This window comes from Scomber scombrus, chromosome 13, assembly GCF_963691925.1.
Source record: "Scomber scombrus chromosome 13, fScoSco1.1, whole genome shotgun sequence".
NCBI classification, from domain to species: Eukaryota; Metazoa; Chordata; class Actinopteri; order Scombriformes; family Scombridae; genus Scomber; species Scomber scombrus.
The window spans coordinates 274,525-293,642 of NC_084982.1; the positions used below are offsets into that span (position 1 = coordinate 274,525).

At 40.2% G+C, this 19,118-nt stretch overlaps 1 protein-coding gene across 2 annotated transcripts; it reads left to right on the forward strand.

Annotated features, from left to right (window-relative positions):
* nmi (N-myc (and STAT) interactor) lies at window positions 1-19,118 on the forward strand. 2 transcript variants are annotated; one of them, XM_062432419.1, is made up of 10 exons: window positions 1-124; window positions 215-256; window positions 337-405; window positions 4,655-4,813; window positions 4,919-5,035; window positions 5,258-5,420; window positions 5,647-5,753; window positions 7,132-7,318; window positions 8,478-8,581; window positions 8,914-9,441. In XM_062432419.1, exons 2-10 carry the CDS (start codon window positions 218-220, stop codon window positions 9,112-9,114), a joined length of 1,146 nt encoding a protein of 381 aa, XP_062288403.1. In that variant the 5' UTR covers window positions 1-124; window positions 215-217; the 3' UTR covers window positions 9,115-9,441. The 2 variants fall into 2 exon arrangements, with proteins under 2 accessions (XP_062288403.1, XP_062288402.1); XM_062432418.1 differs by lacking the exons at window positions 4,655-4,813; window positions 4,919-5,035; window positions 5,258-5,420; ... (2 more) ...; window positions 8,478-8,581; window positions 8,914-9,441 and adding exons at window positions 14,220-14,378; window positions 14,484-14,600; window positions 14,823-14,985; ... (2 more) ...; window positions 18,050-18,153; window positions 18,486-19,118 and having other exon boundaries at window positions 3-124.

Below are 19,118 nucleotides of genomic sequence, written 5' to 3' on the forward strand. Positions count from 1 at the left end.
AACTTTCACTTTTGATTTAATTTCAGTCAAGAAGTGCATCGCACCGGAGCCTCTGTGTGTGTCTTTGTCTCACTTTACGCTGCTTTGACGGAAAAATAAGGCCGGGAACTAAATACAGTTACAGGTTTGGTTCTTTATCTTTAGAATGTGTTATTTGTCTGGCGTTATTTTACACAAGCTACTTTGTTAACTTAGTTTCGTTTTCGTCAATCAGGTCATGGCTGACATCTACAATAACAGACCAATAAATGACAAGGTAAGGATTATTAAACTCTTTGAAAAGTGTAATCGTTACTTCGCGTTACTCAGTGATTCAGTAACAGTCCTTATTATCAGATGGACGGGGGTCTGGAGGAAGGAGACGGTCAACTTGCGGAGGCCAAGAAAGAGCTGGAAACATGGAAGGTAAGCGGCAATATGTAAAATACTGACATCATTTCAACATCTGTCTCTTAGCCAAAACATAAAAAGTTGCAGCAGGTCAAGTACATGCATCCTCTGAATCCCAAATCCCGCCGGCGGGATCAAAATACCACTTATTTTTAAATGAGTGGCATTTACAAACCATTTGTCCAATCCAAAAACTGAAAAAACTGGCGTAATCGTCAGATTCTCACGTTTCCGAGGGTACCTGAATATATCACAAGTGACAAGCAACACGGCCGGAGAATTTCATGAGATTTCATCAACATTGCTTTGATTCTCATGTCTTCTTTAAAAATGTGCAGAAAATAAACCGTTTTCTCTAGCTACATTCTGTAAAAAAACAAATAATTATACGCTCCGACTGAATCTGATGCATCCCACGGCATTGTTTTGCAGGCGTAAAATTTCAGCTCAGAGCCGCTCAGCACCAATGAGCATGCTCTATTACGCCTGCTCTCAGTGCCTTCAAAACCTGTTACAGGGCAAATTTAACAATATTTGATACTTCTCATGAAACATTGTTGAGTTACATTTGGCTTTAGCCATGGTTGTCCTGAACCCATAGAGGTGCAGGACTTCAATTTGCAGAGAAAAATGAGACCACAGTAAGTAAAAATATGACAGAAGCAAAAAACGACCAGAAACTGCTTGGGATTCAGAGGGTTAAGGCCCAGTGTTTAAACTGAACTGGCACCGGAAAGTGATAAAAATTAAAGCGGCTTCTGACCTCTCGCTGCAACTGAAAATAATGACTTTTACAGTGCATTTCTCATGTTTTTGTTGGCTCTTTAACCCAGTAGGAAAGGTATAGGGTTGCCAACCGTACCTTGAAAAACGGAATCGTCCCGTATTTAGAAACAAAATGACGCGTCCCGTATTGAGCTGAAAAGGGACGCACTTTGGAATCAATGAATGACATGGCGTTTTATATGGACATTTACGGTATTCTTATTGTCAGCCCTCTCCTGCTCTGTGACCAATGAGCTGACAGCACACTCACACACGAGAATGACAATGCGGAATTCGGCTCTTCTCATTGGTCGAGGTACTGTTGCTTGCAAGCAGAAACCGGAAGACAAGATTTTGAGGCACAAAGTGTTTATGTTTACAACTTTTTCACAGACTTTCTGTTTGCACTTTTCTTATTGCACTAAATGTGCACTATTACAGGAATTTTCTGCTTTCTATTGTTTTTTGTTATTTTATACTGTTTTCAGTTAAGCAGGACAGCTCTGTTAAAAAAATAGATTTATTTTATTCTGTTAAGTTAAGCAGGACTGAGTTCTGTTAGAAGAAAGATATTTATTTTATTCTGTTAAGTTAAGCAGGACAGATTTCTGTTAAAAAGATTTAAAAAAAGGATGTGCTTCAGTGATGCTGGACTTGGACAGAGAGGGCATGTGGGGTCTTCGCCGTACCACTGGCTTAGGTTTGTGGGAGAAGGTAGGACATCATAGGCAGCCCTGATGGTAAAACTTGCCCTGAATGCCTCCATTTCCCACAGCTCTTGCCAGGATATCTTCCTCTTCTCTATTCCTTCCCATGCCATCCACTGCCCTTGTTTTGCCTGCGCCACAGCCTTTGCGCACCTTCCCACTTCTTCTTCCCAATGTACCTCCTGGACCACCAGCTTGCATCTCTGAGATGGGGTGGCCTTGCTCCAGGTTGGTGTGCTGGCCCCAAGGCCAAGACCACCTCTCCCCTCCTGCACTCGGCCCACAATGTCCCTGTGTCTGAGTGCTGCCTTTGCCTGCTCAGTTGCAGTCCGTGGGGTCCACTTCCTCCCGGTAGCCAGGATGGGGGCAGCTTGGGCTACAACTGGATCACTTGAATCCAGTAGCGTCATTTCCAGTCTGACTTTTGGCGCATTTGTACTCCTCTGACAGACTGGAAATGGGCAGATCTAACATCCCTTTGCCGTAGAGCCCAATACTGCTGAGGCACCTGGGAAGGCCAAGCCACTTCCTTGCATATGAGCTGACTAGCCTCTCCAGCTTTTCCACCTTCGATAGCGGGACCTCATACAAGGTTAGTGGCCACATGAGCCGTGGAAGTAGTCCATACTGTATGCACAAGAGCTTCAGTTTGCCAGGGAGCAGGGTTTTGTCGATGTTATCCAGGCCGCTGGCTACCTCCTTCCTGAGCTGATCTACCTGCGCCTTGTCTTTGAGAGAGGCATCATACCAGTGACCTAGGCTCTTCACAGGCTTCTCTGAGACCGTTGGAATAGGTTCCTTGCCAATGTGGAAGCGGTGGTCTGACAGTTTCCCCTTGACAATGCTGATGCTTCTGGACTTACTCGGCTTGATGTTCATGCGAGCCAGCTCAATGTTTTCCTGGAGCTTTCTTAGTAGCCGTACGGTCCTTGCTCTATGCACAGACTTGTCTACTTCGCTCCATCTGGGTGGGCTGATGTCTAGTTGGTGCTCTGGTGGATTGACTGGTGGCATGTCAGGTGGGAGCGTAAGTTCTTCATGGCTTCGGTCATCTGTGCAGGACTTTCTCAGATGTTCTTCCAAGTCGGCTTTTGACACTGAGAGACTTCCACTCTTCTCCTTTGTGAAGATGCTCTTCACAAATTTGAAGGGATCTTTGTAGAAGCGCGATCTTGTTTGCTCCTTCCTTCGGCGCTTCCTCAGTAGGTTTTCAGCTCTCCTCAGTGTAGCAAGCCTGCTCTGGATCTCTCCCTGCAGCAGGTTTATGCCCTCCTTCTCCTCCTCTGTGGCCTTCCTCCACTGCTTCTTCAGCTGCCTCCTCTCCTTGACCAGGCGATCTATTTCTGTCTGCCTTCTGGACTTACTGGGGATAGACGGAGACCACTGCAAACCGTTCCACTCCATAAGCATAGATTAGATCGCTTAATCTCTTCAACTTCTTCATGGTGGTGCCTCTGATCCCTTCTAGGATGTTGCAGAGATCAGTGTTGACCTCCTTCCACAGTGTCTTATCGCAGGATTTTGGCAACTTGATTAATGGCCTTCGCCCCTGGATCCCTTGCCTAGTTCTTCCTCCTCTGGGACAGGGGTGTTGATGTCCTGCAGGCTGTGGATTCTGTCCTGCTGAACTTCAGTCGACTGACTCGACCTGCTTCTCAGAAAGTAGCTAGAATACAGCAACACATATACTGACAAAAACTAGAAAAAGGGATACATTTTCTCCCATTTTGGCTTTGCTGCATTGGCTCTCTGTACAATCCAGAATAGAATCTAAAATCCTCCTCTTTACTGACAAAGCTTAATGGTCAGGCACCATCATATTTGTATTCCCTATTACTACACTAGAACACTGTGCTCCCAGACAACAGGGCTTACTAGTATCTCCAAAAGTAGAATGGGAGGCAGAGTCTTCCGTTGTCAGGCTGCTCTTTCGTAGAAGCATCTTCCAGATTTGGTCCAGGGGACAGACACCTTCTCTATCCTCAAGAGTAGTCTTAAAAGTTTTGTTTTTGATAAAGCATATAATTAATGCTGGCCCAGGCTTGTATTACACCACTCGATAAAAGACAGTATGGTGTGGGAAGGGTTCACTTTTATTGCTCACCGGCAGGACTGGCAAATGTAAAACAATAAACTGTCGATACAGCACCAGGCGCACGTCTCAGTACCTCTGCTCTGTCTCACGACCCAGAATACTTCTTCTTCTGCTGTTAAACAGCTGGCAGTACTTTTAGACAGACAGTTTCACTCTGCCCCCTGCTGTCGGGTATAGTTACACACGCTTAACCAAAATAACTGCATATTACTGAAAACACTGTACAAAATGTTAACAGATGATACTATAACATAAAATATATTTTCAGGTGTTACACTTGCCTTGGACGAGACCCTAGCTTTGCCACTCCTAGAATGCTGGTGGACTTGATGCACTGAACTTTTTTCTCCCCCTCCCCATCTCCACCTGTATGCATTCATTAATGTATGAATGTGTGTCACTAACTGGGCATCTTCCCCACAGTTTTGTACTTTCTTGTCTCGCAGGTGACCTTTGGGTACATAGTGACTGCTGCCCAGCCTGACACCCACTATTGCTACTACTATCACTTTTTCAAAAAATCTAGTTAGAATGAATTTGAAATTTAATAGCAGTAACTAAAATCCACAGACCCCACTAAACAGTTTCACAGGAACGTGGCTTTTTTTACTAGTTCTTAAGAAAACTGTCCACTTTTCTATCTGTATCCTCTCTGAATTCTTGAACGTTTTCAAATTGGCTCTGCTTTGTTTTTAAGGCTAAAGTAGAAAAAGCATACGATGTGAAAGCCCGGCTTTTACTGGAAAAACTGGAAGAAGATGAAGCCAAGATTAAGGCCCAGCAGGAGATGATGGCTTGTCTCAAAAATCAGGAAGAGTGTCAGAAGGAATTCATTGAAACAACGAAAGAAGTGCAGGTACAGTTACTGTAATCTCTATTATCTTAATAAGCTGCTGGGCAAAAATGAGACAGAATTACAAGAAGCTCACTATACTTTTTTTCATGTGGTGCTTTCACATAGGATGAAATCCTAAAGCTTGGAGAACGCAGGAAGGTTTTGCTGGATAAACTGAGGAGATGTCAAACTGAGCTAGAGGCTAAGAAAACGGAGTCTGCCAAACTGAAGCAGAAATTCAAGGTGGGAATAAAGGAAGTCCTCAAAATCATGCACCAGTCAAAAGTGTTTTTCCATCGTATTCATACCAGTGTATAGTAAGTAGCAGAAATATAAGACAATATGCTTAATGATATATAGTACATTGAAATTAAAAATATAACAAAAATGTACAATATATCATTTATCATTTGACAGATACTGTTGTACATAAACTGTTGTGCTGTAACTCATCCACATGTCCAGATCTATGCCCAAATTCCAGACACAGAGGTGAAGTTCACTTGTCAGAATAAAGAGGAGAGTGATGACAACAATCAGCCAATCAGTGAAGTGTTTGCCATCAGCCAGAGACCCACTGTGCTTCTTCAGGGAGGACAGGCACTCATCACTTTTGAGGAAGAGAAAGGTACACATAGTGAATGTATGACTATGTGTAGGCTTGTAGGCTTAGGTACAGTAGGTGCTAAATAAGAGGAAAATATTTTCTGTTTACTGATAGTACATTTTGAAAAAAAGATTAACCTCTCATGTAATAATTTGCACAACCCAGAGTATGTCAACTAACACTACAACAACACTACTATATATCTGATGTATATATCTGAATCTCTGTCATATTTTCTGTCTTCCAGTGGCTTCTCAGATCCTGCAGCTCGCCAAGTGCTCTGTGTCCTGTGAGCAAACTAGTTTGGATGTGAAACCAAAAAGAATTAAAATGGATCCTGCTGTAAAGTTTGAGGTGAATAAAAGACCCTAACAGCATTTTCATATTGATTGTTTCTGAGTAGTTTAAAATGTCCATAGAAGGCCATACTGTGAAACAATCAGTTAATCAATCAATCTTTATTTATATAGCACCAAATTGCAACAAAAGTCATCTCAAGGCACTTTTCGAATAGAGCAGGTCTAGACTGTACTCTTTAATTCATTTCAAAGAGACCTAACATTCCCACATGTCATTTGGTGACAGCAAGCAAAGAAAACTCCCTTTTGACAGGAACAAACCTCAGGCAGAACCAGGCTCTTTCTAAGGTGTTTGGGGCCAAGCACAATAACTTCAGTTTTTTCAGATTTTAATAGCAGGAAGTTGCAGGTCATCCAGGCCTTTATAACCTTAAGGCATGTTTGTAGTTTGGTTAACTGGTTGGATTCATCTGGCTTTATTGATAGATATAATTGAGTATTGTTACACTACATTTAACCTTTAATGTAATAGTTTCAAGTTAGTCTAGTCTAGTGCTTCATGGGGGAGGAAGAAAATAAAATAGTTGCTGGTTCGTTTGTCAGCTGGTGTGATGCAAACTTTTTAAAACTGAATGTGGGAAAGACAAAATAATTCATTGTTGATTTCAGAAGGAAGAGGAAGGATATCTTTCCACTTATTATTAAGGGTCAACAGGTTGTTGAAACATACAAATATCTCTGTGTCTTTCAGGACAATAAATTAAATAGGAAAAAGAACACTGATGTGGTATTCAAGAAGGCTCAGTCAAGACTCTTCTTCTTGAGAAAATTGAGATCTTTTGACATCAGCAGGAACCTTTTACATGTGTTCTATCAAGGAATCTTGGCTAGTGTCCTCTTCTATGCTGTGCTTTGCTGGGGAGGCAGCATCTGCGTTGATGACAAAAACCGAATGAACAAGCAGATAAAAAAAAGTTGGCTCTGTGTTTGGCATTAACCCAGACTCACTTGAAGTTATTCTAGAACAGAGAGCGAGGATAAAACTAAAACAGTTTTACTCCTTGAAGGCCGACCTTTATGTGTAATGTCTTTAACAGCTTTTTAAATCTACAGTTCTTACTGCAATAATCAAAGGCGTTTGTAAGCTTTAATAATGGCTGAAACTGCCCCACATTCAATTTTGATATGCAGGACGCCTTTTTTAATTCTATTTTTATTTTTATTTATTTATTTTAATCTTTTGTTAATATATTTAACAAACATTTCCTCACATGTAGCCTTCCATTTTGCTGAGGAATTGTGCACTTTGCACTTCCAGAGGTTAGCATCAGGTCTGACAGTGGTCCTGGCATTAACTGTGGTAGATTGGTAAATTGATGAAGTTATTTACTTTGAGACTCTCCTGTAATCAGTATGTTCTGTCTTCAATGTAGATCCACCTCAGAGTTTCCAAAAAGGACCTCCATGTCTCCATGGTTCCTCCATCCATTCCAGAGGAGAGAATGAGGGACCGACTGGAGATCAGTTTCTCCAGGGCCAGCAGAGGGGGTGGAGAGGTGGAGAGAGTGGTGTATGATAAGAACACTGGGACAGGAAAGATCACCTTCCTCCACCCTGGAGGTATGACTCTCTGTTTGTTTGTTTAAATGTTGCTTCTACTAAATGAAAATGTAAAGCTTGTATCTGTATTTATTTTACTGCTCTTTTGTCAGGAGTTGGTTATCCTTTCATAGTCATAACTAGATTTTAACAAAAACAATGAACATCTTCTAAAATATTGGACTGGGAAATGAGTGAAACACGAATTGGGTTGGAAGTATCTGGAAATGAGCTCTTGAAAAAAAAAAAAAAATCCTTTGCACCATGAAGCTGTTTTCTATTATTTGCACGTCAAGTCAATCTATCACTCTGTTGTGCACGCGCCCATAATTGCTGAGATGGTGCCACGCGCACAGAAGCTGTGAGAGAAGGGGAAGGGGAGGGGGGACAGTTCACCTCTGGGTCTCCCTACTGGAACGGGCAGGGGGGAACGGGGATCCACTAAATAGAGTAATACTGTAATGGAATTAGTGGGCTAAAGTCAGTCACACCTCGACTTTCTTCCAAACATCGCACATTTCATTCATAGTATTATAAATACAGGCCTATAGTTCATGTACATTGTTATTTTTCTGTGTTGTGTGAAATGGCTAAAAAAAAGGTAATATAAAATGAATCTGTGCACTTCCAAGGTGAATTGGTTTAGTCTTAGTATCAATCATGAAATAGGGGAGCAGATTTCATATGATGACATCATTGACGATTTTGCATCAAGTAAGTCCAGAAGAGTCAGGCTTTAGTTGGCTGTTTAAACAGTGTGTTTGCTGTTCTAAGTGCAATAGTGTAATAATTAGATTCTCTTCAGTGTGTTTTACCATTTGTGTAAGAAGGATTTGTGCTATTAAGAATATTTATTCTCTAGGCGGGGGGCGGGGGGGTCATTCAAACTACAAACGCCACTGCATTGTAATTACACATGCCAAGATAGCAAATATATTTGATCTTTTTACCAACTTTAATCACAAAATATCTTATGACCAATACAGAAGCCTTATCTGACCCAGAGACACTCCATTTTTTCACAGCGTATCTGCATCTTATTCTACTGTCAGAACATACTGACAATTGTAGCAAATATAACACAAAAACAGTTCCATACTACACATTTAAGTGATGGCCACCTTTCTGAGCATCAGCATGTTCACAATGTATTGATGCTAAAATGTGTGCCTGTGTGTAGTTGCAGAGAGCCTGGCCCTGAGAGAGAGGTACTGTGTGGATCTGGACTCTGAAGTGAATGTACAGGTTGGACCCATTTATCAATACCAGCTGCGTAAATTTCAGGTAAAATTCTAAGATTGGTTCCTTTTTTTTCTTTGGGGAAGCAGGGCATTTTTTTGTATTCCTTTATAATCCTGTTGTCACCTTTCCTGTCGTAAAAATAAAAAGAATAAAAAGAATTGTTGTTTTTTGTTTATTAGTATTTTGTAAGGTGATGACAGGAAATGATTAACATACATCAAAGGTCTGCAACTGGAATCAGATCAGATCAACAGTCAATCAGCTTGAATTCACCAGATGTTGCAGCAAATCAATATTGATCTCCTTGAACTAGCTATGCAGTAAACAGTGTGTGGCAGAACTATGACAACGCTGATATCAGTGATTCATTTCAGACCTTCTGTGGCACTCCGAAGCGAACCATCCTCCTAGATGACATTGATGATGTGGAGGATGAGGAGGACCTTCAGGACCACCTGGAAATCCATTTCCAGAAGCCCAGTAACTACGGTGGTGAGATAGAGAGCATCAAGTACTCCAGGGGGAAGGCTCTGCAGGCCTTTTTCTGTGAGGACAAGATGGAGATAGATAACTGACTTTAGGCAGCAGGATGCCACCTAAAGCTCTAAGGAAAGTACTAAGAGTTATTTGTTATCTATCTGCTTCTAACTACTGTCAGAAATACTAATTCATATCCGTAATACGTTTTTTGATTATTTATCATACTGATTAGTGTCAAATGAGAAGGTATAGTAATTTCATCTTTTGTTCAATAGAGGGTATGAATTTGATGATATGGTATAATTGGTACATCAGGTGTTAAATGGCAAAACAAAGGCAATTGGCAAGGTGTTCAACAGTGATCTGTCTTTTCCCTTCATACAAGCTTTAGTGTGGAATTCTTATTTTACAGCTAATCTAACCTGGTGAGTCTAAAAACTCCATGACATAGATGGTTTACAGCATTACACAACTATCATTTGACAACTATTTATTCTCATTTGTCTGTGAATGTCTGTGCATTGTAATAAAAGTTTTGAATGCTCATTCAATCATGGGTTGTTTTTTTAATAACAGAGAATTGGGCTACATACAGTCCAACATTAAGTATTTGGACAGTTACATATCTGTTGGTTCCACACTCTGTTTCTGCACATTCAATTGTAAATAAAATAATGGATACTACATAAAGTATCAAGTCTCAGCTTTGAGTAGGTTTACATCAATATAGAAAGAACTATGTGGGAAATCTAGCCCTTTTACCACGTATTGCACAACATTTAGGGGTTCAAACATTATTGGACATTTGGCTACTAAATGTTTCTTGGGCAGTTGTGTGTATATTTAACTAATGAAAACTATGATTAAAAATGTTTGTTAATTACTTTTTTTCCCATGACAATACCATGACCAGATGCGGTAGACAGGCAATATAGTTGATGAAAAAACTAGACTAAAAAATAGTTTAAAAAATGAACCAACCAAAATCTCTTATTTTCATTGACAAAAAAGAGGAGACATTTTTCTAAATCACCTTCCAAATATCCTGATCATTTAAAAATGTGTAGCCGTTCTGTTTCCTGTGCTATGTGCACCAGTTTCATTCATTCCTCCTGTGCTGCATGTGCCATATCAGTACTACACCAGCACCAATGAGCACAGTGAGAAGTACATCAACAGTTTTACAGAAAGCAAGTTAACATTAATAATGACAACAACGTGGCTTTGGAGAAGTAAATGAGCTGATATCTGGACCCATCTTTGTTACAATGAGGCTGAGAAAACAACAAAACAAATACATTGTGTCAACTAGGCCAGCAGAAACTTCAGGACTTCCACAAAATATTTTTCAAACAAAGTAAACGCAAGAAAATCCAGAGTCAGACAGAGTTCAATGCAATCAAATCAATCCCATGGACCAGCAGGATGAATCTGGCTGGGGAAAGGGAAAAAGTAGCACTTCCCCCTCCCTCATTACCACTACCACCTTGAGACCCTTAACCCCAATTGCACCAGTGGAGTTGCTCAATTCACTGAATGGCTTGATGAAAATGAAAATTATGTGAATCATATGAAACCATTCACATCATCAGTCATCAGATGTCAGCCCAACTAGACACCTATGGGAGTTTTTGGAGCTACTTGTCAGCCACCATTGTCCAAACCCAGAAGAGGGAATGTCTACTCAAAGAAGCAGTGAAGCTGTCCTTGTGGTCAACATTTTACTAACAAACAAAGTTTTCCTTTTGTTTTGTCATCTAGCTTTAGCTGCAGGTGATGGTTTATTGCACATATATGTTTGTGTGAAAGTTCGTAGGAATTGAGGTGAAATCTGCTTCTTTTTAGTTCGGAGCCCATCATTTTTCTGTCAATGTATACTCCAGATTGTATTCTTTCAGTCAAATGTGTACATAGAGTCTGCTTGGCACAGTTTTTCCCCAAAGCATCAAAACAGTCTTCATTTTCAAATAATGCCCAGCCCATATACACCTCAGAACACCCCACTCTGAGGTGACGGAAACAGTTTTCATCAGCTGACAGAACTTCTGGTTCGTATTATGTGTTTGTGTTTACATGACAGCACAGCTTTTAGCTTTGGTCTGCTGATAGTGTGGTGTTACCACAGTGGAGATGTCTCTTCCACTGTGAAACATCCTCTTCGTGGCCCTGAAGGACTTCCTTCTCTTCATGTTCTTGTTGTGTTTACTGACACAGGCCAGCGTGGCCACGTGGAAAATGTCTCTGATGCTGTTCTCCGACTGCAGTGAGGAACACTCCAGGTAGGGGGCGCTCAGCTGCTTGGCTGTGTTGGAGCCCTGTCAAAGATAACATCAACAGGAATCAACAGTATGTCACATTATACTTGGCATTTTCAAATATTCTGTTTATGCTGATAATTAGAGCTGACACATTAAGTCGATTAAGTCTGCAGTATGCTTAGGACTTCAGGTAGAGGATTTTATGTGAGGTAATCAGTGGCAATGAAAACCTGCAGACTGTAGGGCACCTCTAGAGAAGTCATGTTACAGAAAATGAATCAACAATAATTTTGATAATCAATTCACTGAGTTGTCAAGCAAAACATCTGCTGGTTCCAGCTTTTTCTCCACAATGTTTGATTCAACTTTTTAACACGGTGCAATACAGCCTTTTTAATTCAAATAATATAAATCACAACATCAAACTGCTGCATTAACACAAAACAAAAAAGCAACAAGGATATGTATTATGATGTGTATTACGGTACTTGAAAATCTACATACAAAGAAAAGTAAGTAAAAAAGAATTTTCCATCAAAATTAGTCATTCACTTGATCATCTGTTAAGTCCTGTCAAGTAAATTCTGTTGTTAAATCCTTAACATGATTAATGAAGGGCAACCATATATTCTCACACATACCCTGTTAAGCCGTCAATATGTAAATGATCCTTTCTAATGGAAGGCTTGATAACATCCGTCTTATTCATTGCTTGGCCTGTAAACCTCTTTTCAATGACCGTGCAATTCATTTTTTGGTGTTAAGCAAGCAGAGGTCTCTACTCTAAATGCTCATTTGTTTAAACTATAATTATGGTTCTTTGGATATAAACAAAAAAGGTTGCGGTCCAACAGGATTTGTTTTGAAATAATCTTCTTGTAATATATACAGTACAGTAGTAATATATACTTCTTGTAACTATAACCTCTTGCAGAGCCTTCTTAATCTTTTGCACAGCCAATACAATGAAACAAAGCTCCTCTAGTTTCCGTACATATTAATACACTGATGTGATACAAATATCAGATGTCGGCCCTGATATAGAATAAATAGCTAGATCAGGTATCGGATAATGGGGAACCATGGGGCCACTCTACTCACTTCAATTGTATGTTTGTGACGCGTGCTGCGTCAGTAGAACACACACACACACACACACACACACACACACACACACACACACACACACACACACACACACACACACACACACACACACACACACACACACACACACACACACACACACACACACACTTCCACTCTTCTCCTTTGTGAAGATGCTCTTCACAAATTTGAAGGGATCTTTGTAGAAGCGCGATCTTGTTTGCTCCTTCCTTCTGCGCTTCCTCAGTAGGTTTTCAGCTCTCCTCAGTGTAGCAAGCCTGCTCTGGATCTCTCCCTGCAACAGGTTTATGCCCTCCTTCTCCTCCTCTGTGGCCTTCCTCCACTGCTTCTTCAGCTGCCTCCTCTCCTTGACCAGGCGATCTATTTCTGTCTGCCTTCTGGACTTACTGGGGATAGACGGAGACCACTGCAAACCGTTCCACTCCATAAGCATAGATTAGATCGCTTAATCTCTTCAACTTCTTCATGGTGGTGCCTCTGATCCCTTCTAGGATGTTGCAGAGATCAGTGTTGACCTCCTTCCACAGTGTCTTATCGCAGGATTTTGGCAACTTGATTAATGGCCTTCGCCCCTGGATCCCTTGCCTAGTTCTTCCTCCTCTGGGACAGGGGTGTTGATGTCCTGCAGCCTGTGGATTCTGTCCTGCTGAACTTCAGTCGACTGACTCGACCTGCTTCTCAGAAAGTAGCTAGAATACAGCAACACATATACTGACAAAAACTAGAAAAAGCGATACATTTTCTCCCATTTTGGCTTTGCTGCATTGGCTCTCTGTACAATCCAGAATAGAATCTAAAATCCTCCTCTTTACTGACAAAGCTTAATGGTCAGGCACCATCATATTTGTATTCCCTATTACTACACTAGAACACTGTGCTCCCAGACAACAGGGCTTACTAGTATCTCCAAAAGTAGAATGGGAGGCAGAGTCTTCCGTTGTCAGGCTGCTCTTTCGTAGAAGCATCTTCCAGATTTGGTCCAGGGGACAGACACCTTCTCTATCCTCAAGAGTAGTCTTAAAAGTTTTGTTTTTGATAAAGCATATAATTAATGCTGGCCCAGGCTTGTATTACACCACTCGATAAAAGACAGTATGGTGTGGGAAGGGTTCACTTTTATTGCTCACCGGCAGGACTGGCAAATGTAAAACAATAAACTGTCGATACAGCACCAGGCGCACGTCTCAGTACCTCTGCTCTGTCTCACGACCCAGAATACTTCTTCTTCTGCTGTTAATTAGCTGGCAGTACTTTTAGACAGACAGTTTCACTCTGCCCCCTGCTGTCGGGTATAGTTACACACGCTTAACCAAAATAACTGCATATTACTGAAAACACTGTACAAAATGTTAACAGATGATACTATAACATAAAATATATTTTCAGGTGTTACACTTGCCTTGGACGAGACCCTAGCTTTGCCACTCCTAGAATGCTGGTGGACTTGATGCACTGAACTTTTTTCTCCCCCTCCCCATCTCCACCTGTATGCATTCATTAATGTATGAATGTGTGTCACTAACTGGGCATCTTCCCCACAGTTTTGTACTTTCTTGTCTCGCAGGTGACCTTTGGGTACATAGTGACTGCTGCCTAGCCTGAGACCCACTATTGCTACTACTATCACTTTTTCAAAAAATCTAGTTAGAATGAATTTGAAATTTAATAGCAGTAACTAAAATCCACAGACCCCACTAAACAGTTTCACAGGAACGTGGCTTTTTTTACTAGTTCTTAAGAAACTGTCCACTTTTCTATCTGTATCCTCTCTGAATTCTTGAACGTTTTCAAATTGGCTCTGCTTTGTTTTTAAGGCTAAAGTAGAAAAAGCATACGATGTGAAAGCCCGGTTTACACTGGAAAAACTGGAAGAAGATGAAGCCAAGATTAAGGCCCAGCAGGAGATGATGGCTTGTCTCAAAAATCAGGAAGAGTGTCAGAAGGAATTCATTGAAACAACGAAAGAAGTGCAGGTACAGTTACTGTAATCTCTATTATCTTAATAAGCTGCTGGGCAAAAATGAGACAGAATTACAAGAAGCTCACTATACTTTTTTTCATGTGGTGCTTTCACATAGGATGAAATCCTAAAGCTTGGAGAACGCAGGAAGGTTTTGCTGGATAAACTGAGGAGATGTCAAACTGAGCTAGAGGTTAAGAAAACGGAGTCTGCCAAACTGAAGCAGAAATTCAAGGTGGGAATAAAGGAAGTCCTCAAAATCATGCACCAGTCAAAAGTGTTTTTCCATCGTATTCATACCAGTGTATAGTAAGTAGCAGAAATATAAGACAATATGCTTAATGATATATAGTACATTGAAATTAAAAATATAACAAAAATGTACAATATATCATTTATCATTTGACAGATACTGTTGTACATAAACTGTTGTGCTGTAACTCATCCGCATGTCCAGATCTATGCCCAAATTCCAGACACAGAGGTGAAGTTCACTTGTCAGAATAAAGAGGAGAGTGATGACAACAATCAGCCAATCAGAGAAGTGTTTGCCATCAGCCAGAGACCCACTGTGCTTCTTCAGGGAGGACAGGCACTCATCACTTTTGAGGAAGAGAAAGGTACACATAGTGAATGTATGACTATGTGTAGGCTTGTAGGCTTAGGTACAGTAGGTGCTAAATAAGAGGAAAATATTTTCTGTTTACTGATAGTACATTTTGAAAAAAAGATTAACCTCTCATGTAATAATTTGCACAACCCAGAGTATGTCAACTAACACTACAACAACACTACTATATATCTGATGTATATATCTGAATCTCTGTCATATTTTCTGTCTTCCAGTGGCTTCTCAGATCCTGCAGCTCGCCAAGTGCTCTGTGTCCTGTGAGCAAACTAGTTTGGATGTGAAACCAAAAAGAATTAAAATGGATCCTGCTGTAAAGTTTGAGGTGAATAAAAGACCCTAACAGCATTTTCATATTGATTGTTTCTGAGTAGTTTAAAATGTCCATAGAAGGCCATACTGTGAAACAATCAGTTAATCAATCAATCTTTATTTATATAGCACCAAATTGCAACAAAAGTCATCTCAAGGCACTTTTCAAATAGAGCAGGTCTAGACTGTACTCTTTAATTTAATTCAAAGAGACCTAACATTCCCACATGTCACTTGGTGACAGCAGCAAAGAAAACTCCCTTTTGACAGGAACAAACCTCAGGCAGAACCAGGCTCTTTCTAAGGTGTTTGGGGCCAAGCACAATAACTTCAGTTTTTTCAGATTTTAATAGCAGGAAGTTGCAGGTCATCCAGGCCTTTATAACCTTAAGGCATGTTTGTAGTTTGGTTAACTGGTTGGATTCATCTGGCTTTATTGATAGATATAATTGAGTATTGTTACACTACATTTAACCTTTAATTTAATAGTTTCAAGTTAGTCTAGTCTAGTACTTCATGGGGGAGGAAGAAAATAAAATAGTTGCTGGTTCGTTTGTCAGCTGGTGTGATGCAAACTTTTTAAAACTGAATGTGGGAAAGACAAATAATTCATTGTTGATTTCAGAAGGAAGAGGAAGGATATCTTTCCACTTATTATTAAGGGTCAACAGGTTGTTGAAACATACAAATATCTCTGTGTCTTTCAGGACAATAAATTAAATAGGAAAAAGAACACTGATGTGGTATTCAAGAAGGCTCAGTCAAGACTCTTCTTCTTGAGAAAATTGAGATCTTTTGACATCAGCAGGAACCTTTTACATGTGTTCTATCAAGGAATCTTGGCTAGTGTCCTCTTCTATGCTGTGCTTTGCTGGGGAGGCAGCATCTGCGTTGATGACAAAAACCGAATGAACAAGCAGATAAAAAAAAGTTGGCTCTGTGTTTGGCATTAACCCAGACTCACTTGAAGTTATTCTAGAACAGAGAGCGAGGATAAAACTAAAACAGTTTTACTCCTTGCAGGCCGACCTTTATGTGTAATGTCTTTAACAGCTTTTTAAATCTACAGTTCTTACTGCAATAATCAAAGGCGTTTGTAAGCTTTAATAATGGCTGAAACTGCCCCACATTCAATTTTGATATGCAGGACGCCTTTTTTAATTCTATTTTTATTTTTATTTATTTATTTTAATCTTTTGTTAAGATATTTAACAAACATTTCCTCACATGTAGCCTTCCATTTTGCTGAGAAATTGTGCACTTTGCACTTCCAGAGGTTAGCATCAGGTCTGACAGTGGTCCTGGCATTAACTGTGGTAGACTGGTAAATTGATGAAGTTATTTACTTTGAGACTCTCCTGTAATCAGTATGTTCTGTCTTCAATGTAGATCCACCTCAGAGTTTCCAAAAAGGACCTCCATGTCTCCATGGTTCCTCCATCCATTCCAGAGGAGAGAATGAGGGACCGACTGGAGATCAGTTTCTCCAGGGCCAGCAGAGGGGGTGGAGAGGTGGAGAGAGTGGTGTATGATAAGAACACTGGGACAGGAAAGATCACCTTCCTCCACCCTGGAGGTATGACTCTCTGTTTGTTTGTTTAAATGTTGCTTCTACTAAATGAAAATGTAAAGCTTCTATCTGTATTTATTTTACTGCTCTTTTGTCAGGAGTTGGTTATCCTTTCATAGTCATAACTAGATTTTAACAAAAACAATGAACATCTTCTAAAATATTGGACTGGGAAATGAGTGAAACACGAATTGGGTTGGAAGTATCTGGAAATGAGCTCTTGAAAAAAAAAAAAAAATCCTTTGCACCATGAAGCGGTTTTCTATTATTTGCACGTCAAGTCAATCTATCACTCTGTTGTGCACGCGCCCATAATTGCTGAGATGGTGCCACGCGCACAGAAGCTGTGAGAGAAGGGGAAGGGGAGGGGGGACAGTTCACCTCTGGGTCTCCCTAATGGAACGGGCAGGGGGGAACGGGGATCCACTAAATAGAGTAATACTCTAATGGAATTAGTGGGCTAAAGTCAGTCACACCTCGACTTTCTTCCAAACATCGCACATTTCATTCATAGTATTATAAATACAGGCCTATAGTTCATGCACATTGTTATTTTTCTGGGTTGTGGGAAATGGCTAAAAAAAAGGTAATATAAAACAAATCTGTGCACTTCCAAGGTGAATTGGTTTAGTCTTAGTATCAATCATGAAATAGGGGAGCAGATTTCATATGATGACATCATTGACGATTTTGCATCAAGTAAGTCCAGAAGAGTCAGGCTTTAGATGGCTGTTTAAACAGTGTGTTTGCTGTTCTAAGTGCAATAGTGTAATAATTAGATTCTCTTCAGTGTGTTTTACCATTTGTGTAAGAAGGATTTGTGCTATTAAGAATATTTATTCTCTAGGCGGGGGGGGGGGGGGGGGGGGGGGTCATTCAAACTACAAACGCCACTGCATTGTAATTACACATGCCAAGATAGCAAATATATTTCATCTTTTTACCAACTTTAATCACAAAATATCTTATGACCAATACAGAAGCCTTATCTGACCCAGAGACACTCCATTTTTTCACAGCGTATCTGCATCTTATTCTACTGTCAGAACATACTGACAATTTTAGCAAATATAACACAAAAACAGTTCCATACTACATATTTAAGTGATGGCCACCTTTCTGAGCATCACCATGTTCACAATGTATTGATGCTAAAATGTGTGCCTGTGTGTAGTTGCAGAGAGCCTGGCCCTGAGAGAGAGGTACTGTGTGGATCTGGACTCTGAAGTGAATGTACAGGTTGGACCCATTTATCAATACCAGCTGCGTAAATTTCAGGTAAAATTCTAAGATTGGTTCCTTTTTTTTCTTTGGGGAAGCAGGGCATTTTTTTGTATTCCTTTATAATCCTGTTGTCACCTTTCCTGTCGTAAAAATAAAAAGAATAAAAAGAATAGTTGTTTTTTGTTTATTAGTATTTTGTAAGGTGATGACAGGAAATGATTAACATACATCAAAGGTCTGCAACTGGAATCAGATCAGATCAACAGTCAATCAGCTTGAATTCACCAGATGTTGCAGCAAATCAATATTGATCTCCTTGAACTAGCTATGCAGTAAACAGTGTGTGGCAGAACTATGACAACGCTGATATCAGTGATTCATTTCAGACCTTCTGTGGCACTCCGAAGCGAACCATCCTCCTAGATGACATTGATGATGTGGAGGATGAGGAGGACCTTCAGGACCACCTGGAGATCCATTTCCAGAAGCCCAGTAACTACGGTGGTGAGATAGAGAGCATCAAGTACTCCAGGGGGAAGGCTCTGCAGGCCTTTTTCTGTGAGGACAAGATGGAGATAGATAACTGACTTTAGCCAGCAGGATGCCACCTAAAGCTCTAAGGAAAGTACTAAGAGTTATTTGTTATCTATCTGCTTCTAACTACTGTCAGAAATACTAATTCATATCCGTAATACGTTTTTTGATTATTTATCATACTGATTAGTGTCAAATGAGAAGGTATAGTAATTTCATCTTTTGTTCAATAGAGGGTATGAATTTGATGATATGGTATAATTGGTACATCAGGTGTTAAATGGCAAAACAAAGGCAATTGGCAAGGTGTTCAACAGTGATCTGTCTTTTCCCTTCATACAAGCTTTAGTGTGGAATTCTTATTTTACAGCTAATCTAACCTGGTGAGTCTAAAAAATACATGACATAGATGGTTTACAGCATTACACAACTATCATTTGACAACTATTTATTCTCATTTGTCTGTGAATGTCTGTGCATTGTAA